The sequence below is a fragment of the Hylobates moloch genome, unplaced genomic scaffold (genome assembly GCF_009828535.3).
Source record: "Hylobates moloch isolate HMO894 unplaced genomic scaffold, HMol_V3 SCAFFOLD_2, whole genome shotgun sequence".
In the NCBI taxonomy this organism is placed as follows: Eukaryota; Metazoa; Chordata; class Mammalia; order Primates; family Hylobatidae; genus Hylobates; species Hylobates moloch.
In genome coordinates, this window is record NW_026652277.1 from 49,674,099 (window position 1) to 49,697,509 (window position 23,411).

General features: G+C 37.3%; 1 protein-coding gene across 2 annotated transcripts; it reads right to left on the reverse strand.

The window, feature by feature from the left end:
- Nucleotides 1–900: 900 nt before the first annotated feature.
- On the reverse strand, nt 901–20,378 carry THAP9 (THAP domain containing 9). 2 transcript variants are annotated; one of them, XM_032149010.2, is made up of 5 exons: nt 20,255–20,378; nt 16,213–16,408; nt 14,512–14,815; nt 13,208–13,358; nt 901–4,150 (listed from the first exon to the last, which is right to left on the reverse strand). In XM_032149010.2, exons 1-5 carry the CDS (start codon nt 20,332–20,334, stop codon nt 2,170–2,172), a joined length of 2,712 nt encoding a protein of 903 aa, XP_032004901.1. In that variant the 5' UTR covers nt 20,335–20,378; the 3' UTR covers nt 901–2,169. The 2 variants fall into 2 exon arrangements, with proteins under 2 accessions (XP_032004901.1, XP_032004911.1); XM_032149020.2 differs by lacking the exon at nt 20,255–20,378 and having other exon boundaries at nt 16,203–16,288.
- Between the last annotated feature and the right edge of the window lie 3,033 nt (nt 20,379–23,411).

Consider the following 23,411-nt stretch of genomic DNA (forward strand, 5'->3'; position numbering starts at 1 on the left):
GGCAACAGAGCGAGACTCTGTCTCAAAAAAAAAGAAAAGAAAAAGAAACCACCACCTAATCCAAATCTCAAAGATTAACTCTATATTTTCTAAAAGTTGTATAGCCTTACCTCTTCTATTTAGGTGTCTGCTTCATTTTGAGTTAATTTTTTTGCATGTGGATATCCATTTCTCCTAGCACTAGTTGTTGGAAAGTAGGATAAATTTTTAAAGGGAATGCTTTTCTCTGAAGAAAAAAATGGCCAAGATGCAAAGTAGAAATTATAACCAAACTGCCCTAAATCAAATATGAATGAATAATTTATTTCACTGTAAAGTGTATCGTACCTGGTATAAGACTCCAAGCCCTTTCACAAGTGCAGGAGCAATTAACTGGGCTAAATGTAGTGATGAGACTATTCTTATCTTCTTATCTAAGAGAAATCTGTGACCTTCCAATTTTTGAATATTCACTGTCTCAATCAGCCATCTCTTTCCAATTTATCTAGCACTTAAAGAATAATGCAAAACACTAAAATATAGACATTTGTATATTAGTCAAATGTAACACCAAGGCCGGGCGCGGTGGCTCAAGCCTGTAATCCCAGCACTTTTGGAGGCCGAGGCGGGCGGATCACGAGGTCAGGAGATCGAGACCATCCTGGCTAACACGGTGAAACCCCGTCTCTACTAAAAATACAAAAAATTAGCCGGGCGTGTTGGCGGGCGCCTGTAGTCCCAGCTACTCGGGAGGCTGAGGCAGGAGAATGGCGTGAACCCGGGAGGCGGAGCTTGCAGTGAGCCGAGATCGCACCACTGCACTCCAGCCTGGGCGACAGAGCGAGACTCTGTCTCAAAAAAAAAAAAAAAAAAAAAAATGTAACACCAAAAGGCATTAGATACTACACATATGAATCTTGCTTTACATAAAGATCAGGTACAGAGCTTGGATTTATGTAAGCAATAAGTTAAAGTTGGTGATTTACAAACAGGCTTCCTTTAAATAAGATTTATCCTGGTGTATTTAAATTCAATTCTATTTACAAACAACAAAAAGCACAATATTCAGACTTCTCAGCAGTAAGTTTTGTATAACACGAAGTATAAACTGGTTACACTTCAAAACTTAAGCCTTTGTTTGAGGTAGAATAAACAAACATCAAAATATACTTTGTAAGGGGAATTTTAATTAATATACTTTTATGTTATCGTTAATCTTTTACAATTCTAAGTTTTCATATTAGGATTAACTGTACTTTGGGAACACTTATTCAGTGACAAAAAAGAGTACATGTTTTACAACACAGGTGAATAATGTGCTTGTTTCTTTTATCCGTTAAACTATCCTCATTTGTGAAACTAGAGTTACCTATGTTTTTCTGTTCCTCTTTTCAAATGTGGATGTGAGTGGAGAAAATTGTCCTTAGTATGCTTCCATCTTCAGATTAGGTTTCTCCCTGTTTTCTGATGAGCACTGAGCTCTTTCAAGTCAAACTAAGTGTCCAGCCTATTATTCAAAAGTAATATTTCAAAGTTCAGAGATAAAGGATAGTGAAACACACATTAGGTATGTTCTTTCCAGACTGCACTCCCCAGCGTGGCTGCAGCACAAGGAAGAATCTCATGGCTCATGTACTTTACCTTCTGCCTGACAAAGTTTAAGCACTTCTATTTTAGGGGATTTTTGCAGTATTTGATATTTGCTTGAGCCTAATTTTCAAACTACAATTTTCATATTTAAGTAAAAGTTATCTTCAAAGTTTTATAGGTATTGTCAATATTCTTAAGAATCGTAGACCAAAGATCTTTTCGAAATGTAGTCTAGTCATAAAAGGAGTCAATGTTTTGATAACTCATTGTTGTTTTTCTTGTTTTTGAAGCAGATTGAACAAGTTAAAACTGTGTCCAGTAACACTGCCTAGTCTTATAGTAGTAAATTCAAAGACAGTACCTGTTGGCTAGTCTGCTCCTACTGACCTATTGCTTTCTATATTTTGGAAAACTCATAAATGCTGCAAGCCATACCAAAAGTATAAGCAGATTTTGTGATATGCAGAATTTGAAATTTTAGGTCAGAATTGCAAACTTGTCCACTGTGCAGAATGGTCAATTTATAAAATATGGTAAATTGAACTTTAAAAAATGTTGATCAAGTATTCTTAATGAAAATGTTAATATATTTTAGGTCTCTCATTTGAATGGATATCCCTCGTTACTTAGCAAATGCCTGAATTTACTACTGGTATTAGCAAAACTTGAACATTTATAATCCTGTAGAGATGACCAGTGTTTCCTTGATAAAGTTTTCGTATCAGTTCTCTCTGAATGATGTTTTAAAGGATGCTGTGCAACATTTTTAGCTCTGATATTTAAGAAACAGATTATTATATCCTTTAGCAACTTGACAAAGTGATTGATGGCACACACTTCTCCATCAAAGAGATGCTTATTCACATCTACAAAAAGGTCAATATGCCCAGAAAGCTCACATAATATTTTCTGTTGAAGATACAATTCCCTTTGTTTAGGAACTAGTTCAAAAATTGCCATTCTTGAATGGGTTCTTACAACTCGCTCACAAATATTTATGACCCGACACAGACTTTCTGAAGGAAAATGCAAACCATTTTTCTTTTTAACAAATAATAGTGACCCAATTTTAGAGGCTCTGAGATCCGATGCATACAGTGCAGTGATGCAGTCCTCACAAGTTAAAAGAGCTGTTAACTTGTTTGCAACATAACCAGCATAACAGATGAGATTTCGCCTATGATCTGACAGGTCTAGTAATGCCTCACTTAGTGAACAATTAGACCAGTCTTGACAAATACCCTCTTCATGAAAGAGAGTCTTTGTAACGCTCACACCATACTGACTTTGAACTGTCCAAAGCGCCAAGTCTTTCCTTCGAGCAACTGAAATGTCAAAGATGCTTACTTTGCTTAGAAAAACTTCATCTTGAAATTTGTATCTGGTCTCCAAATTATAGTAAGCTTTCTGGAATGCCATGCAGGTCGGGCTAGAACTTGTTACTAATACCTGCCTAAGCATCTTTAGAAATAATTCCAGATGATCGTGACTGAATTTGTAAGTCAGAAGATAAGGAAAAGGCATGACCTTTGGGAAAATATAATTTTGGTAGAGCCATTTTAAGCTCTCAGCATTGAGCAAAAATCCCAGGAATCCTAGTTTTTGCTTACCTTTAATTATTTGATTATTGCTAGTGTCAGATAATGTAACAAAAATAGTCTTGGCTTCAATTAACACGTGGTTTATTTTACTGTAAGTTTCAGGCAACAGAGGCCCTTTAAGTCCCTTTCCATAACAGTTCCTACTATTAAAGATGTCAAATAGATTGTTAATTAAACGTAAAAAATGGATGGTACCAATACAGTTTTGAAAAGGTGGCAGGTCTAAGGATAGCAAATATTCTAATGCACTGGCTACACTCTCACTAAAGAGTTGGGTGGCGCAATTCACTTTCAGTACATGATTTTTCAAATTTGCAAGTGTACTTGGTATTCTTTCCATATTTGATAATTCCTGTTCCTCCAGTGCTACTAACTCCACAAGGTGCTGCCAATGTGCTATGCCATTAATAAACTGAATGCTTTGAAAATTCTGAAATGCATTTCTTATTAATCTTAGCAAGTGGCAAGAGTCAAAGAAGTATGCAATCTGTTGACTAGAAGATGAAGGATGCTGAAATGTACATTTCATGTCGTCTCCATCAATATGTATCCCCAATGCTTTTGCCATCTGAACACTATGTGCTGTGGCATCAGATGTAACAGCCAGAACTGTGATTCCTATGTCACTCAGTTTGCCAATAGTCAGTCGAAGCAGCTGAGCTTGCAAATATCCAGATGCTCTGTTTACAAAAAAATAACCAAGAGGTGTTCTCCAATGGCCAAAAATACCCACTGCCATTAACAAAACAGTTTCTGAAGCAAGTGGCGTTTCATCAGCATCAAGTTTTCCAAGACCAAAGTCCATAAACCCCTGCAAACTGTGACTGCTAGGATCCCACTGAAGCTGTTGCTTGAGAGGTATACTTTTTATTAACAATGAACAGTATTGATAGAGCTGATCTCCATTCTCTACTCTTCGTTGAAGAAAACAAAAAATGTTGCTGTTGAAACCTGGACTGGGTTGGCATTTGGATAACCACCTAGAATATATAAAAAGTGAAAGAAAACTCAAAGAGAAATAAAAAGACAAATGGGAAAATGCCTTAAGCACTATTAAAGTAGTCTCCCATCCCTGTAGAAATAAAGCCAAGTATATAAGCAGCCAAATTCTATAGACATTTTCAATGGTAAATTCATCGTTACAATAAAATAGTAAGATAAGAGAAACTTAGAAACACAAACTAGTATTTTAAGATGCAAACATCCAACATATTTTTAATTTCTCATTTATTCTTTAAAAAGTAAACCAACTAACCAGTTTGTTCTAACTAATCTTTTTATATCGTAAATCATAAACAAGTCTTACCTGTAAATTCACTGAAACGAGAAAACTGCTGAATGTGAAGGAACTTTGAGAACATCTAGCACATCTACCTCATTTTACAGATTAGGAAACTGGGACAGAGGGAGAGGTTAAGCGACCTGGCCCATAATGTACTGTTAGTTATGAACAAATGTGAAACCTGGCTTTTCTGATGCCCAGGGGTTTAGTGCATTTCTCACTCTTTACAGCCTCAAAATTATACCCTTAAAGGCATATAACAAGTGTGCATCTGCACCCCTATACAACCTACCTGTGCTACTATCTTAGGAGTTCTTTCATAGTATCCCTGCTCTTCTCAGACTGCTAATTATTTTCTTCCTATAATGGTGTCTATCTCTGGAATTCTTCTTACTTCTAGTTTACTCTTTCTAACTTGTTATAGATCAGGAAAGAAAACAGCCATGTTTAATAATTGTCTAAAACTAAAGGGATTCTGAGGGAGAGACTAGGATGTTCACCTGTAACATATACTTTTGTAACTCAAATGTCTGTTAAGTTAAATTTCTGATTTTTTGGCTATATTCTAAGGCAATCAAGGCTTCTTCCTGGACAGCTGACCTCTGCTTAATTGAGAGTCTAATGTTCTTCCCTAAGTATTTTGGGATAGGGCTTTCCAAATATTTTAGGTGCCACCTAGAAGTTTCATAAACAAAATTCACCCTTAGTACATACTACGAACTTACACATATATGAAATAACATATACACTACACACACAAACACACACACACAGAGTTGACTTCTGAACTAAACGGCATGGGTACACTTATACATGACTTTTTTTTCAACCAAATGCATGGAGAGAAAATACAGTATTTATAGGATGCAAAACTTGCATATACAGACAGCCAACTTTTCATATACATAGTTTCTGCAGGACTGTCTACAGGACTTGTGTATGCATGGATTTTGGTATACTGGCACAAGTTGGGGGTGTCCTAGAACCAATCCCCCACATATACCAAGGGATGACTGTAATAGTTTAGATAAATATAAATATATTTATATATACTTAAATGGCAATTATGACCCACTAATTTCATGATGCATTAATAGGTTTAAAAAACACACTTATAGGCCAGGCATGGTGGCTCATGCCTATAATCCCAGCACTTTGGGAGGCTGAGGTGGGCAAATCACCTGAGGGCAGGAGTTCGAGACCAGCCTGGCCAACATGGTGAAACCTCATCTCTGCTAAAAATACAAAAATTAGCTGGGCACGGTGGCACGCACCTGTAATCCCAGCCACTCAGGAGGCTGAGGCAGGAGAAGTGCTTGAACATGGGACGCAGAGGTTGCAGTGAGCCGAGATTGTGCCACTGCACTCCAGCCTGGGTGACGAGGCAAAACTGTCTCAAAACAAAACAAAACAATAACATACTTACAGGATGGCAAAAGACATACCTTGACTATAAGTAGGTTATAATCTGTTTAGAAGACAAAAGTATCTGTTGTTTGTATATTAAAATAGGGCAAACCAGAAATAAGGCCACACACCTATGACAACCTGATCTTCGACAAAGCTGACAAAAACAAGCGAGAGGGAAGACTCCCTATTCAATAAATAGTGCTGGGGTAACTGGCTAGCCATATGCAGAAGACTGAAGCTGGACCCTTACACCACATACAAAAATTAACTCATGATGGATTAAAGACTTACATGTAAAACTCAAAACTATAAAAACCCTGGAAGGCAACCGAGGCAATACCATCCCGGACATAGGAACGGTAAAAGATTTCATGACAAAGACACCAAAGCAATCATAACAAAAGCAAAAATTGACAGGTGGGATCTAATTAAGCTAAAGAGCTTCTGCACAGCAAAAGAAAATGTCAACAGTAAACAGACATCCTACAGAATGGGAGAAAATATTTGCAAACTGTCCATCTGACAAAAGCCTAATATCCAGCATCTATAAGGAACTTAAATTTACAAGAGAAAATTGTTAAAAAGTGGGCAAAGGACATGAACACACACTTTTTAAAAGACATACGTGCCACCAACAAGCACATGAAAAAAAGCTCAACATCACCAATCGTTAAGAGAAATGCAAATCAAAACCGCAATGAGATACTATCCCACACCAGTCAGAATGACTATTATTAAAAAGTCAACAAATAATAGATGCTGGCAAGATTGTGGAGAAGTGGGAAAACTTACTTATACACTGTTGGTGGGAGTGTAAATTAATTCAATTATTGTGGAAAGTGATTCCTCAAAGGGCTAAAAGCGAACTATGATTTTATCCAGCAATCCCATTACTGGTTATATACCCAGAGGAATATAAATTATTCTACCATAAAGACACATGCATGCAAATTTTCACTGCAGCACTATTCACAATAGCAAAACATGGAATCAACCTGAATCTCCATCCATGACACACTGAATAAAGAAAATGTAGTACATAACACACCATGGAATACTATGTAGCCATAAAAAAGAATAAGATCATGTTTTTTGCAGCAACATGGATGGAGCTGAAGGCTATTATCCTCAGCAAACTAACAGGAACAGAAAACCAAATACTGCATGTTCTCACTTATAAATGGGAGCTAAATGATGAAAACTTGGCTGGGCATGGTGGCTCACGCCTGTAATCCCAGCACTTTGGGAGGCCAAGGGAGGCAGATGACCTGAGGTCAGGAGTTTGAGGCCAGCCTGGCCAATATGGTGAAACCCCATGTCTACTAAAAATACACAAATTAGCCAGGCTCGGTGGTGTGTGCCTATAATCCCAGCTACTTGGGAGGCTGAGGCAGGAGAATCACTCGAACCTGGGAGGTGAAGGCGGCAGTGAGCCAAGATTACACCACTACACTCTACACTCCAGTCTGGGCAACAGAGCGAAACTCTGACTCAAAAAAAAAAAAAAAAAAAAAAAAGATGAGAACTTATACACAAGGAAGAAAACAACAGACCCTGGGGTCTACTCGAGGGTGGAGGTTGGGATGAAATAATCTGTACAACAAACCCCTGTGACATGAGTTTACCTATGTAACAAACCTTCACATGTACCCCTGAACCTAAAATCAAAAGATTTAAAAAAAAAGGAAAAAATAGTAAGACAATGACTCAACAGTATAGCAGTACTACAGCACACTAAAATGCTGAAAGCTCTTTCCAAGTGTGTCACCGAATTTTAATTGTTTAAAATTTATATTTTTTACATTAGGATTCTCAAATGAGCACCAAGGATGCTGTGTTGCATATGTGGTACATCTATAACAAAGCACTTAATGTCCCTATGTAATTTTATTTTAAATGGGGTTAAAAAAACAACCAACTTATGTTCTGCTGAGTTTGATTTTTAAATGGAAATCTCAATGGTATCTGAATATCTACAGCTACTAGAACAATGTCATGAACATGAAGCAGAATGATATGTGGATTTGTTGATTTATTTTTTAAAGTTTTTATAAGAAAGAGTAGGCATATCCAAACCAAGTTCATGAGTTAGAATGGTAAGGAAGGAGACAATTTCTCCTTTAAATCTCTTTTCATCTCTGAAAATAAAAAAAAATTTCTTTTGATCATAAAAAAAGACATATTCTTCCTTGTAAAAAATCTTAATACAAAAAGTATAAAGAAGAAAGTAAAAGTTACTGTTAATGTCTTTATGTATACATACCTAGATATAATTTTCAAAATTGTATACTGAAACTATTTTTCACTTAATGGTAATTTATGTTTCACGTATTTTTACACGCCCTTAAATATCAACCTACAGCAACATTTTAAATGTGTACACAGTATATACCACAGTATAGTTAAATGAAAAATAACCAACTCAAATTGAATGACATCTTGATAATTTCAAATTTTTAGATAATAGTACCACAATGTGTATATGTATGCATGTGCACACATACGCATATACATATTTATGTCATTTGTGTAATTCCTAGGAATAACATGCCAAGGTAAACTTACTTATATTTTAATAAGAAATTAAAGACAAATTTTGGATTTCAGCTGCACATAATTGGGTGGGTCAATTTACAATTCATATTCCCAAATTGTCCTTGCAAAAGTTCAAAGCAATTTTCATTTATACTCTCATCAACATGATATTTTAAATTAACAAACCAATATATAATAACTTAGTTACGGAATGATTATAGGGAGTCACTTGGGTGGCCTAAAATTCTGCCTGGGAAAAATATAGTCCTAGAGATCTACAGTGCTAAATGTTTTTCTGTTAAGACTTTTAGCTACTCCCGCTGCTGTTACTTTTGATTCTCTCACAGCAGGTAACCTATAGAGGGAGTTGGTTCACTAAACTGCAGTGAATATAAACCAAAAATTAGAAACAGAGGAAATATAAATAAGGAGCAGCTGTGCCAGCATTTTCTATCTATGACCAAGATCCCACTAAATATATCACTATTATAACAAGGAAAGTTAAGGATATTAAGACTTAATTTCAAAGGATTTGTGAAAATAAATTACCTTAAAGACCCCAAACACTGAAAATTGTAAAAAACACAGCTTTGGGAAAGTTTTGGATATAAAGAATCCAGGGAGAACTGCAAAAGGATCCAACATCAGTAAAGAGAAAATCAGAGAAATATCTGATGTAGCTAAGACTAGAGAAAGACATAGACAATCAGAAATTCATGAGGCACCCTATCTAACCAAACCAAGGGTTTTAAAAAAATGTAAGGCTAGTTTGGTCTGTCATCGTCTAATTGTTAACCATCTAATTGTTTCTCCATCATTATGGAGGGAAAGACAACAGTTTTGACCACAAATCTGGTACTGCATTTTTCTAGTTACTTACTTTTCCTGGTCGGTGACTGGTCACATTTTCTCCTTTCTTCCCAAATCTAATGCCTTCCTCCTCAACTCTCAGTTAATAACTTTATTTGAGAAAACAGAAGCAATGCAATAAAAACTCATTTTCCTGCTGAGTGTGGTGGTGCATGTCTGTAGTTCTAGCTACTCAGGGAGGCTGACTGGACGACTGCTTAAGCCCAGAAGTTCAAGGCCAATCTAGGCAAAACAGTGAGACCCCATCTTTTTTTTTGAGATGAAATCTCACTCTGTCACCCAGGCTGGAGTGCAGTGGTGCAATCTTGGCTCACTGCAAGCTCTGCCTCCTGGGTTCACGTCATTCTCCTGCCTTAGCCTCCTGAGTAGCTGGGACTACAGGCGCCTGCCACCATGCCCGGCTAATTTTTTTTTATTTTTTTTAGTAGAGATGGGGTTTCACCGTGTTAGCCAGGGTGGTCTCAATCTCCTGACCTCGTGATCCGCCCGCCTCAGCCTCCCAAAGTGCAGGATTACAGGTATGAGCCACCGCGCCCAGCTGAGACCCCATCTTTTTAAAAGACAAAACTTTTTCCTACTACCAAATCTGTTAATCTACTATATCTGTACTTCTGCCTTTCTTCCTGTTTCAATGGATGAACTGTCCCAATACCTTAAGGTCATACTTCCTTCCACAGTGGTGCAAGGATGTCATCCTCCGCAATTATCATTTCTCTTACACATCGCCAATTTTCTTTTCTCTCTTGGATCATTCCCATAAACATGTAAACATGCTGGGACATCTGCCATCTCAACGAACACCCTCCCCTCAATGCATGTTCCTTTCTACCTACAGACCCATCTCTGCTCTCCTTCATAGCAAAACTCCATGGAAGAGCCCACAATCATTTTCTCTGCTTCTTCACCTTTAGTCTCTCTTAATCCCACTCCAGCCAGGTTTACCTCTCCACCACTCTACTATAACTGCTTTTGTCATGGTCTTCAATGACCTTCATCTTGCAAAATCCAATGGTCAATTCTCTGCCCTCATCTTACCTGATCTCCCAGCAGCATTTGACATAGTGGACTACTCCCTCCTTGAAATACTTTCTACACTTGGCTTCCAGGCCATCACAATCTCCTGGTTTTCCTCCTGCCTCACTGGCCGCTCCTGATCAATAAATATTTATTGAATAAATATTAAATATAATGATTATAAAGATCTAATACTTAAGATAACTGTGTTAAAAACATCACTTTTTATATATGGGAAAATAAATGGAAACGTATATACCATTAATATAAGAATCTTATATTAATATAATATAATCTTACATTAATGTAAGAAAATAAATGGAAGCTCTATATACCATTAATATAACAAACACTATATGGCCACTAAAACAAAATTTCATTGGTAGGTAAATAGTTTTTTTTTTTTTTAACTTGGAGGATATACACAAAACTGCTAATTGTAGTTATCTTGCGGGATTAGGGGAAGGGAAGTACTGTGTTTTTCACTTTCTGGTATTTATGTACTTATATACTGTTTGAATGTTTTATAACAAACATATATTACCATCATACTAAACAATATACCTTACTTATAGGCAAAGTACCTAAAGAAATGAGCAACTGTTTTGAGTATTGGAATTATAAATCTAAATATATAATGTTACAGCAAAGGTCAAAATGCAAAATGACGTGAAGAGAGAAAAGATAAATGTGAGCTGGAATTACCAGGAAGATTTAATCTAGGAGTTGATGCAGAACTATGGGAAATGAAGAAAACCATGAAAAAAAAAAAAGATAAGAAGTTACATGAAATCTCTTATACAAACCATAGTGAAATACCATTAAGTAATGCTTTAAAACCAGTGTAGAAGAGATTAAAAAGGTATATGCTTCTCAGCACAAAGAAAAGATAAATGTTTGGATTTATAAATGATGGATATTTTAATTACCCTGATTTGATCATTACAAATTATATATATGTATCAAAATAGCAAATGTACCCCCAGAATATGTACAACTATCAATCAGAAAACAAAAAAACCAAAAAGGTATAGGAGGAGAAATTATCAACACAGTACCTATAAAACTCTCTTGCTTAGCAAAAAGTGAATATTTATAAATAAGTATAATATCCAGCTAGAACGGTAAAATCACATTATGAAAGAGTAAGCCTTATATACAAATGTTCATCAAAATATATGAAAAAACAATTATAACCCCAAAATGGAAACAATAGAAATATCCAATAGCTGGAGAATGTCAGAGTTAAATAGGGTAGGACTACCTGATATCATGCAGCTATTAAAACTTGCCTATAAAGAGTTCAAAATAACGTTATAGATAAAAGGCATACATAATAAAGTAATAAAAGGCTGGTTGGAAATTTATGTACAAAAGATCATAACTATGTAAACACTAATAAATCTAAGTGCACACACACACACACACACACACACACAGACAGGAAGGAAATACTCTAAATGTTAACAGTAATCATTTATATATAATGTATGGGAATAATAAATTTTTCCTCTTTAAATTTTTTTAGAAGAGCAGCCCTCTGAAGGTCAATTAGAAGAGCAGCCCACTCTGAAGGTCAATTATTTTTAAATCTTTTATTGGTAGTATTATTGTAATAGTGTGTATAGAGGAAAATCTACAATTTTTTATAAAGGAATCTGGGCTGGGCACAGTGGCTCATGTCTGCAATCCCAGCACTTTGGGAGGCCAAGGTGGGTGGATCACGAGATCAGGAGTTCGAGATCAGCCTGGCCAACATGGTGAAATCCCACCTCTACTAAAAATATAAAAATTAGCTGGGTGCAGTGGTGGACGCCTGTAATCCCAGCTACTCAGGAGGCTGAGGCAGGAGAATGGGTCGAACCCGGGAGGCGGAGGTTGCGGTGAGCCAAGATCTTGCACCACTGCACTCCAGCCTGAGCGAGCAAGACTCCATCTCAAAAAAAAAAAGGAATCTGTAAAACTAGGCTGGGCATGGTGGCTCATGCCTATAATCACAGCACTTTGGGAGGCCAAGGCGAGTAGATCACTTGAGGCCAGGGGTTCGAGATCAGCCTGGCCAACAAAGCGAAACCCCGTCTCTACTAAAAATACAAAATAGTAGCTAGGTGTGGTGGCACGTGCCTGTAATCCCAACTACTCAGTAGGAGGCTGAGGCATAGAATTGCTTGAACCTGGGAGGCAAGGTTGCAGTGAGCCGAGATCGTGCTACTGCGCTGCATGCAGCCTGGGTAACAAAGCAAGACTCAGTCTCCAAAAAAAAAAAAAAGGAATCTGTAAAACTAGTGGTAAAGACAGTAAAAATTAAGAATTCACTATTAAATTTATAAGACATTACTAGAAAATCATTGTTATTTGCTCCACACTAAGAGAATTATATCTATCCATTTTAATCACAAATCCTAAAAAATTATTTATCAAAATGTTCCCTGGACAACCTACATTGGCATCAACTGCAGTGCTTATGAAAAATGCAGATTTTTTTGTGCTTTGCCTAAGACCAATGGCGATCAATCCGGAACTGTTCTAGATTTTCCAGGATCATCAGATATTAAACTACTGAAGTATACTAGAAATTCCAATATTTCAGGATTCAAATTTTATCCACCCAGAGTGTCTGGGAGATGCAAAAAACTTGTCATACTATGTGTCTCCATTTTGTTAGTGAAAATATTGCTGTTGTGATAATAGGCAAATACCACCTAGAAGTTTTTGAAAAACAAAAATGGGCTAATAATGGAAGTCCATTTTTTCATTAGTCCATTTTTTCTTTTTTTAAATGGGAGTATGAGTACGAATAGCCTTAATAAGTAAAATGCAACAAAAGAATAGTATGGTTTAACATCTAAAGAGTAATTAACATGCAATCAACAAGATGTCGTGACAAGAAAGACACTTTTAAAAAATAAAAAAGTAATTCACTTACGTTCTGAGGATGGAAGAATGAGGCAGCTTAAGAATCTTTCTTACATAATCATAGACTTTGCTACTGCACAAGTAGAGTGTACATGCAAATTGTTTCATTTCTGTGGAGTACTCATCTGTTTCTCTCCAATTATATAACTCCCACTTAAAATCTGTTAAAATAAATTTTTTTATTCTTTGTGATGAATAGTAAAATTTGCAGGTACAGATTATAGCATTTGGATATAAAATGCACTGGGCATCAAAATTCAAATACAAATATAGTTGCATTTTAATTAAGTCTATTCAGAAGTTAATATCCACTTAGGGCCCCTTGACCAATTTATTCGGTTCATCTGGAATCATTTCACTAGAGGGAAGAAAAAATTCTCAACTTGAATTATGTTTTACTGTTCAGTGGCAGCCTGAGAGATTTTTAGAGGAACTGAAAAGACAAGAAAATGAGGACATTTATTTATTTTATTTTGTTCCCTGCTCACTATTTATCTGAGGGTGAAAATTAGATATGAAAAACATTTCTGGGGATAGGGTACTATTCAGACTGAACAGACCATCTTGCCTAATATCGAGAGAAAAAAAAAAATTCTGTTCCTGGTGGGGATTCCTATTTATGACCTCTAGTCTCCTCTTGGAAAAACATAAAATATTCTCCTCCTTTGGAGATAGCTATTATTTTCTAAAAACAGGACACATTTCTCTTTTCCTAGAATGTAAGTCCAAATCTCTGCTGCTTTCATTAGAGAATAAGTTGGCAATTTTTATTTTGCCCTTTTTCAAATATCTTAGTTCACAAAGAGGACTAAGTAGCCTTTCCATGGGTTTATAGTCTACTCTATACAATATTTTAGAAAAAAATGTGGAGATACACAATTTCCAAGCTCAAAGAAATTTTGCAAACTAGTACAACTCTACTGCAAAAAGACTTTGGTAAAATTATGTAGCAGTTAAAACTGTTTATAATGAATTTGCAGTAGCAAATGGGTAAGAGCTACTACAAAAAGTGAAAAGTGCAGAACAGAAAATGGTATAAACCATATGGTTTCATCTCTGGGTAGTGGGATTATACATTATTTTAATTACTTAAATATTTATTTGCTTTTCCTATAATAAATGTTACTTTTATAACTGGAAAACCATAAGATATAAAAGAATTTTGGTGATTAATTTTCATTCTTCTTAAGCTACTGAGACTTTCACTTCCCAACTGAAAGCATGTTTTCATAGGCAAGAACAAAATAAATACTTAATGGTACCTCAGAAAAATAGCTATTTTTGTAAATACTACAGGTTACTAGGGGGAAGTACCTGAAAATTGAGCTCGTAGCAGACACTCTGTTTCTTCAGAAAGTAGTTTCTCTTCTACAAGTGCATCAATTAATCGTAAACCCTTTCTCCTCTTGATCATCCTGTAGTTCTTTACGGAGATAAGTCTTTTTTTGGACACTTGTAACATTTGTTGCACCTCAGCCAGTTTCTCTGCACCTATCGTCAAAGGTGTCTTTAAACTATAGTTATGGTCCTCAGTAGCAACTTCTTGAGAATTGTCTGGAAGAGGTTGTTTTAGGATTTTTTGTCTTGCTTTACCTTTAAGATGTACACCTTGAGGAATCTATGACAGATATATAAAATTAAAGTTATTTTAGAAATAATCACATAGAAGAGTATCTGTAAAAATACCCTAAATACAAAGCACTAATCTGGTTGCTGTGGAGAGTTAGTTGGGAAAGAAAAGGTCATAATCTCTGAATGTTTTAATGTATAGTTTATAGGGTAATATAAACAGGCTTTTTTTTTTTTTGCACTACACAGAAATAGTAATCTGATGTTGAAAGTTTCTGAAATAAAGTAACTAGAGAAAGGTGGTAATAAACTGGGATGGCTTCATGGAAGTGAGTTTTAAGCAGTTCTTAGAAGGTACAATAACATGGTTAATGAAGGTGACAGAGAAGTTATTTGTGCAAAAAAGAAGGCATAGTGGACAGAGCATGGCTTTGGAATTAAGACTGACCTGGGTTTGAATCTTAACTCCCTCAATTAGCTGTCACATAAGCTCTACAATCCCTTGTGTCCTCATCTGTAAAATGTGGATAATAATACAGGATTCTTTTGAAGATACAATATAAGAATTTATGTAAATCTCCTAGTACCATGCCTGGACTACTGTAGCTCTCAATACATGGCAGCCATTATTGGTTTTACACAAAAGTATGAAAGCAGGCAAATTTATCACATATATAGTAAGTATATATGGTTTGAAAAGAGAATTCAGGGCAGTTATAAATGTACAAATCAGTTAATAGGAAGCTCTTAGAACTTGGCGAGTTTGAATTTGACATTAACTAAATACTTCCGAATAGGGGAATGAGATAAACCGATACTGAAAGAAGACTCTGACGATTAAGAGGAAAGTAAGGCTAGTGTCAGGATAGAACAGTTAGGTGACTATTACAGACTGCGCAGAGAGTGAAAGCCCATGTATCAGAGTTGTGGTTAAGGGGTAAAAGGATAAAATAAAAACAGTCATAGGAAACAGAAGAATATCATACCAATATTGGTGACTCACTCATAGAAAGTTTCATTATTTCCCACATACTTCCTGTATCAATGTTAACAATTAGGTATATTTTTGATCAAGATAAATAACATTATTAGGAGGAACCAAAAAACATAGATAATTTCAAAGTACTATGAAAGCTGTCTCATACTTAACAAAAGCCTGTATTCTAAGGCTATTTATATCTACCAGTTGATTTTTGCAATTGGTTAGTAATCTTTATCTATATCTAGACAAATGATTTGCATTTATATAGTTTTTTAAAAGCTCCAGAACAAATGCTAATATATATAATTTTTAAAAAAAATTTTCAAAGCATTTAAAATCTATTACTGGATTTAAGACTTGGGATTTTTTTTTTGTCTGCAAATTCTAGCTATAATGGGGGCTATCTTGATTTTTAAAGGCTCTGTAAATTTTCATTTTGTTGACTTACACCTACATTTAAATACCTTGTATAGAGAAACAGAAGGCACAGCTCCTTTTTTCAGCTTTCTTCTTATGCCATATGACTCAAAGTCACTTTCTTGAAAATGTTTGGAACACAGTATAGCACCTGGTCCTGGAATCCAAATCTTTTTGCTTCTGGGGTCCACACGATTAACAGCCCTGATCCATTTTGAGCGCTGTATGGTATCAGTTGGAAATCTATGGCAATCACATTAAAGTTCCATTAACATGAAAACATTATAGTAGTATTACAGTAGTATTATATAAACCCATCTATTATTTTACTGCTTTATAGAAACATAAAGCCAAGTGAATTAAAAGTTTAATTTACTTAGTTCATTTTTCAAAGTTCTTTGATTTTTTTTAATCCAAAAGTTCAATATCTGATTTTGTCTTTGTCACTCATAGAGGGGCAATTCTCATATTAAAAATCCTACTATATTTTGTCTTCACTTCCTACACTTAACAGAATTTTCTCAAATTTAAATGGTTAAAGAATATATGCATCTTTTCCTTTCCTGTGCTGATTTTAAACTATTTGGTACTCTTCCTTTTAAGAAGCGGAGCCTGGCTGGGCGCAATGGCTCATGCCTGTAATCCCAGCACTTTGGGAGGCTGAGGTGGGAGGATCAGAGGTCAGGAGTTCAAGACCAGCCTGGACAACATGGTGAAACCCCGTCTCTACTAAACATACAAAAAATTAGCCGGACGTGGTGGCGGGTGCCTGTAATCCCAGCTACTAGGGAGGCTGAGGCAGGAGAATCTCTTGAATCCAGAGGTGGAGGTTACAGTGAGCCGAGATCGCACCATTGCACTCCAGCCTGGGCAACAAGAGTGAAACTCTGTCACAAAAAAAAAAAAAAAAAAAAAAAGTGGAGCCTAATTCCCCTCCCCTTGAGTGAGTAGGGCTAGAGTTAGTGATTTGCTAAGGAATGGAAAAAGAACATGTGACGGTAAGTGACCACAGACTACGTCATAAAGGAACAAGGTTTCCTCCTTGCTCTCTGTAGAGAATGGTTTGCTCTGGGGTAAGGTATCTGCCATGTTATAAAGCAGTCCTGTGGAGAAAACTAGTTGGTGAGGAACTGAGGCCTCCAGTCAAAGGCCATGTTGAGTTAGTCTTTTTGAAAGCAGGTGACTTCGGCCTTCAGATGATTGCAATCTTATGAGATAGCGTAACATCCAGCTACACTCCTGAATTCCTGACCCTCAGAAATGTGTGAGATAAAAATGTTTATACGGAATTTTGAGGTAACTTGTTATGCAGCAGTAGAAAACAAGACAAGTATATTTACTTTATTCAGTTTTTTCATGTTTAAAGGCACTACTTTTTCCTAGCCTTGATTATAAAAATTACCTTGCATTTATTTATTTTTCAATCCACGCCAAATTATGTTTAGAAACTTGTCGGCCAGGCGTGGTGGCTCACACCTGTAATCCCAACAATTTGGGAGGCCGAGGCGGGTGGATCACTTGAGGTCAGGAGTTCAAGACCAGCCTGGACAACATGGTGAAACCCTGTCTCTAATAAAAATACAAAAATTAGCCGGGCATGGTGGCTCCCACCTGTAATCCCAGCTACCAGGGAGGCTGAGGCAGAAGAATCACTTGAACCTGGGAGGCGGAAGTTGCAGTGAGCCAAGATAGTGCCACTGCACTCCAGCCTGGGCGACAGCAAGATTCCATCTCAAAAAAAAAAAAGAAAGAAAGAAAAAGAAACTTGTGAAATCAACACAATAAAAATCACAAAACTACTCTTTCTGCCCCTTCTTCTTTGATGTATCTTAGAGACAGACTTATAGGTAACTATGCTTTTTTGTGTATTTTAATTTAGACTTTAAAGCACATAGTTACTAGAACTGAGATTGGTATAAATTTTATTTCTCAGCTAAATGCTACAAAAATATATCAGCGTGGTAAAACATAATTCTGAGATACTCTCTCAATCACCTTGAGAAAGAACTCTGAATTGGAAAACCTGTATTTAAGCTTCAGTGACCTTCTACCAGCTACATGGTATTAGACACATCTCAATCTTAGAACTTCCTCACAGGGCTGTAGTAAGAGTGTATGAGGCTACAAATGTATTCAAAATCACTTTGTAAACTGTAAAGTACTATCCAAAGTTCGGTCTTTCCTAAGAACAACTAATTCCATTTCTGGGATTATAATTTTATTGTTCTAAGAAGATGACAATACTTGATCAAGGGAAAATGAACAGGGAATTCTTTCTCCAATAAGGTTGGGGCAAATCTATCTTTTTTCACCGAGTTCTTTTCTAACGCATAGAACATATTTTGCAAGGGAGCTTTTCCACAGATTGGGTATAGTCTCTAAATGTGCAAGGAACCCTCAAAAGTTGGCTGGTCCAACAACTTCTATTACTAGCGCGGTCCTCTAACGCAAAGCTTCCCAACTGGTATGCCTAGTAAGTACAGCTGTTGATATTCTTAGCCCATGGGGTGGCCTGGGACACCTGAGTAGTTAACTGAAGGCAGCCCCAAACAGTGCTGTAGGTTTGCCCCAAAGTATTGAAGAATTATTTCCTATGTGTAAAATGCTATGAAAAAGGCTGGGGCCGGACAGGGTGGCTCATGCCTGTAATCCCAGCCCAGAAGTTGGAGACCAATCTGGGCAACACACTGAGACCTCATCTCTACCACAAAAAAAAAAAATAGCCAGGGTGGTGGCCTGTGCCTGTAGTCTCATGAGGCTGAGGTGGGAGGATCACTTGAGCCTGGGAGATAGAGGCTGCGCTGAGCTGTGATAGTGCCACTGCTCTCCAGCCTGGGCGACAAAGTGAGACCCTGTCTCCAAAAAAAGAAAAAAAAAAAAAAGCAGGAAAATGTTGGGAAATATTGTAATCTAACTAGCATAACTAGTTTTGAGTTCTGGAAAAAATTAATTTGGTAATAATACCACTTTTAAAGCATTTACCTTGTGCTCTACATATGCTATAAAGTCTTACGTTTTGGTTTTACAAAATTCTACAAGGCAGGTTTTTATTCCTCTTACAGAAGAAACCAAGACCCAGAGCCAAGTACAGACATCAGTAAATAATCAATTAAAACTGGAATTCATGTTTCCCTAGTTTAAAACTACCTCTATCACAAGAAAAATCCCAAATCAATTATCGTCTCACATACACAATGAGTTGGTTCACACTGTTAACAATTTAGGTGGAGGAATCAGCCCTATTTAAAAAATAGAAAATAAAAAAAATCAATGAATTTTATACATAGCCTACCATACATAGTCCAATTTAACTTGGCATTTAAATTTTTAAAATGGTTTCTCAGGTACTTTTCCACTCCTCTATATTTGCACTTTCTATCCTTTACATTTTCCCATGCCATTCCTAACTACTCTCTTCCTACCCCCTCTTTCCAACCATGAAGTTCTTTTTGATCTTTCCATAAATCTGCTCCTTTTGTCTGGGAGGATCTATTTTACCCACTTTTCTACTTGCTAGTATACCCTGAATACTGATTTGAATGACCTATACCAGTCTGAACCATGGATATGAGTTCAGATAAGACTAGTCTGAAATTCTTCCCCACTGTCGAGCCAAATGAAGCTTCCCTGCCGTGATCAAATCCAGCCAGAATCAGACCGGCCTTGCAGAGCTCGGCTAATAGTAGTTAAGAACCTGCAATGTCAGGCAGTACAGGAGAAAACTGATCTGTACTCGTGCTCTGGAAGACGCCACACACTTCAACCGTTGTCCTAAACTGCCTTCCCTTCCGGCCTCCTCACTTCAAATAATAAGACCATCCAATTAATGGAGGACTCCTTTCGCGTAACTTTCCCTAAAGCGGTAGGCGGTGCGAGAACCGGCTATTCAGAGGTAAACACTGGGCGGGAAGAGAGAACCTCAATTCTCACAGTACCCCAGTTCCGCTCCCACGCCCCGACGCTGCGCACGTCACGTCGCGTCACACACACGGCGCGACCCACAGTGCGGACCGGCCCCGCCCCACGCCGCGCCACGGCCCGCCGGGCCCCGCAAGGAGTTCGAGGGCTCCAGGCTGCTCCCATACGCACTGGTGGAAGGAGAGGCCGCGCTCCCGGCTGAGCACGGTGTCACGGGTGCTGCAGCCCACTGCGGAGCAACTTCGGGTCATCTTCTTGTTACGTGGGGCCCCACCTTCGGGGTTCCCGCGACAGCATGAATCACGACCACCTTAGCTCCGCCCGTTGACTCTGCGGCTACGACCTTTATTTGTCAGGAAAGGCGGGCTTTAGAGGCGCGGGACTTCCACGCTTCGTCTCCGAAGGCCCTGCGCCGGTGCCGTAGCCAGTGACAGGCCACGTTGTGTCCCAGCAGCCAATCGGAAGGGTCTGAGTCCGAAGAAGTGCACTTGACCGCTCCGCCCTCCGCGTTGGAGGCGGAATAGTGGGTTTTGCTGCAACCGGTTCATTTTCCTTCTCTTTTCACCCATTCTGGCACAATCCGGCGCCATCGTCCTTCTTGTGAGGCCAAGCCTGAAAATGCGAAGCAGAGAGGCAGGACCAAAATTGAGGCGAATCCGGGAACCTGCCAGTGGGTCTCCGCGTGCGGTCTCTGAAACTAGAGGATATCGGGAGGAAAGGGTATGGAAGAGGGATAAAACACGGGGCCCTAGGTATGTTGAAGACAGAGTCGGGCCAAAAATACATGATTTACTGAGATGCGTGTCGTGTTCTTGCGCTTTATCTTGTAGCTCTCCGATGCAGAGATAATGGGGAAGCTCTTGGCATGGTTGGCTGTAGGTATGTGATACCCGAGGAGCGGGAGTCAAATAGGGTACGCCGACTTTTACTTCAAGGAACCCTTTTCTGAAACACTGCCACAATGAAGGAAATAAGGTTCTTGGGGCTCGTCAGTAGTAATAGGGACAGGGGACAAGGGGCAATTAAGTGGTTTTGGTTGGGAATGAGGCATTATGGATAGCTTTCAGGAGATAGAGCTTAGAACAATGTCTTAGTTATAAGCTCTTATGTTTGAGGAAGAGATTTCAATTTGCTTAGAAGGAAATGGGCCAGTGGCTTTTTGTCTGAGAAGGAGATCCTTAGCATACAGAAAACAGAGAAGGGTTTGCAACTTTTCCGTTTCTTTGTATAGCACGCAAAAATAATTCCAAATATCCAGGCCTAACAAGATTGCTTCTTTTTCCCTTTTGTGTTTACTTTGTCCAGATTACAGCCGAAAAGATACATATTAAGGTATTACTTATTCACACCAGTTTTCCATTATAATATGCTTATATCTTCTCTGAATGGAATTAATAGCTTTTGGTTATGGTTCCTTAAAAGTCACATGGCCTAAGGATAGATAGTCAAGGAACTTTGGAAAAATTGGTCCCTGGGGGATGTGCAGGGCAAATACTTTTTGGCTGTAAGATGTGTGCAGAGAATAAGTACTGGATTTAAATACTGTAAGTTGGTTGGGCTGTTAGAGCCTTTTCCTACTCAAGCAATTAAGACCCGAATGAGGCTGAATAAAAATAACAGTGTTTTTAGCTATCTTTAAATAAAAAATTAGTTGCCTTATATTTTTGTAACAGTTTTACTCAGATATAATTCTCATACCATACAACTAACTGGTTAAAAGTGTACAATTCAGTGGGTTTTAGTATATGCACAGAATTGTGGAACAGTCACAATCAATATTAGAACATTTTCATTACTCCAAAAAGAAACCTCATTCTTATTAGCAGCACCGCCAAATATTCCCCCACCCCACTTCAGCAACCACTAATTTAGTTTCTGTGTGCCTATGCCTGCTCCGTACACTTCATGTAAATGGAATTATGAACTAATATATGGTCTTTGTGACTGGCTTCTTTCACTTGGAATATTTTCAGAGTTCATCCATCTTATAGCACGTATCAGTACTTTATTTTTTATTGCTGAATCGTATTCCATTTTATGGATGTAGCAGATTTTGTTTATCCGTTCAACAGTGGGTGGATATTTGGGTTGTTTCCATTTTTTTTTTTTTTTTTTTTTTTTTTTACTATTATGAACATCTGTGTACAAGTTTTTGTGTGGACAAATGTTTTCATTTTCCTGATTACACACCTAAGAGTGGAATTGGTGAGTCATAAGATAACTGTGTTTAACTTCTTGAGAAAGTGCCAGATTATTTTCCCTAGTGGCTGCACAATTTTACATTCCCACCAGCAGTGGATGAGGCTGCCAGTTTCTCCACATTTTTGTGCGTGTGAAGTGGCTGTCTCATCGTGGTGTTTGCCTTTTCTTAAGGACTCAAAAGTTTGCAATACAGGCATTCACTTGCCATTTTCTTAAGGTAGAGTTGAAAGCACTGCTGCCAGTTCATCATCTGAAATGAGGGCTGTTTTCTTTCCTGTTTAATTGGATTGCAACTATTTGCCTTTCCTAAAGATGAAATAGTGTGCTTCCCACATTATTCTGACAACATTCCTTTAATTATTAATTTCAAATGAATTTCTGAAAACTGCTTTTATCAGATCAGATTTACTTAAATGAAGGCAATAGCCGCAAGTGGTCACTGCTCTAGGTATTTACTTCTGCATAGGAAATAAGTAATCCTTTATAGATGGAATTTTTTTTTCTTAGTTGTATTTTTGTATCTTTACATTTGTTTATAACTTATATATGCTTTTGTTGTTGTGATTATTTTACTGTTGACATTGCAGTTCTCAATTTGATCATTTGGTTATATCATTGCTTCTTCTAGTAACTTCATATCCAGTGATGAAACTTTTTCACTGCTGTTCACATAATGAACCGTTGTGATTATGGAATACTTAAATGAGGATATGTAAGCTGTATTAAAGATAGTGTTATTTGCAAAGGCATTGACTATTGCACAAAAAATTTTAAAAGAAGATATCTCTTTTCAGGAACTGTACTCTCAGAGATGTTGAGAAAAGATACATGGGACTTGGAAGATAATTACTCAAAATGTGCAGGGAAGGTAGTATATCTTTCTATTTTAAATGTATTAAGTATTCCTGGAACTATGGCAGTGAGTTGGAAATGGAGGATTGTCCAAGTAAAAAATATTTATAAAAGCTTTGATGAAACCTAATTACCTATTTTATGGTATAGAATCTCATTAATTGTCCACTTGGAAAGAATAATAACAACTAATAATTATTTATTGGCCAGTTACTATGGGCCACAAATTATGCTGAGCTTTTTATTATTTTATTTTATTTTATTTTATTCTATT

Bases quoted from the DNA above. Each gene is read 5' to 3' on its own strand.
- THAP9 (XM_032149010.2), bottom strand. From the start codon at position 20,334: ATGACCCGAAGTTGCTCCGCAGTGGGCTGCAGCACCCGTGACACCGTG. The intron at 13,359-14,511 runs GTACTTCCCCCT...TTATTTTAACAG, and splicing joins GCTACGAGCTCAATTTTCAG to ATTTTAAGTGGGAGTTATAT. The intron at 4,151-13,207 runs GTAAGTGAATTA...TATATATTCTAG, and splicing joins CATTCTTCCATCCTCAGAAC to GTGGTTATCCAAATGCCAAC.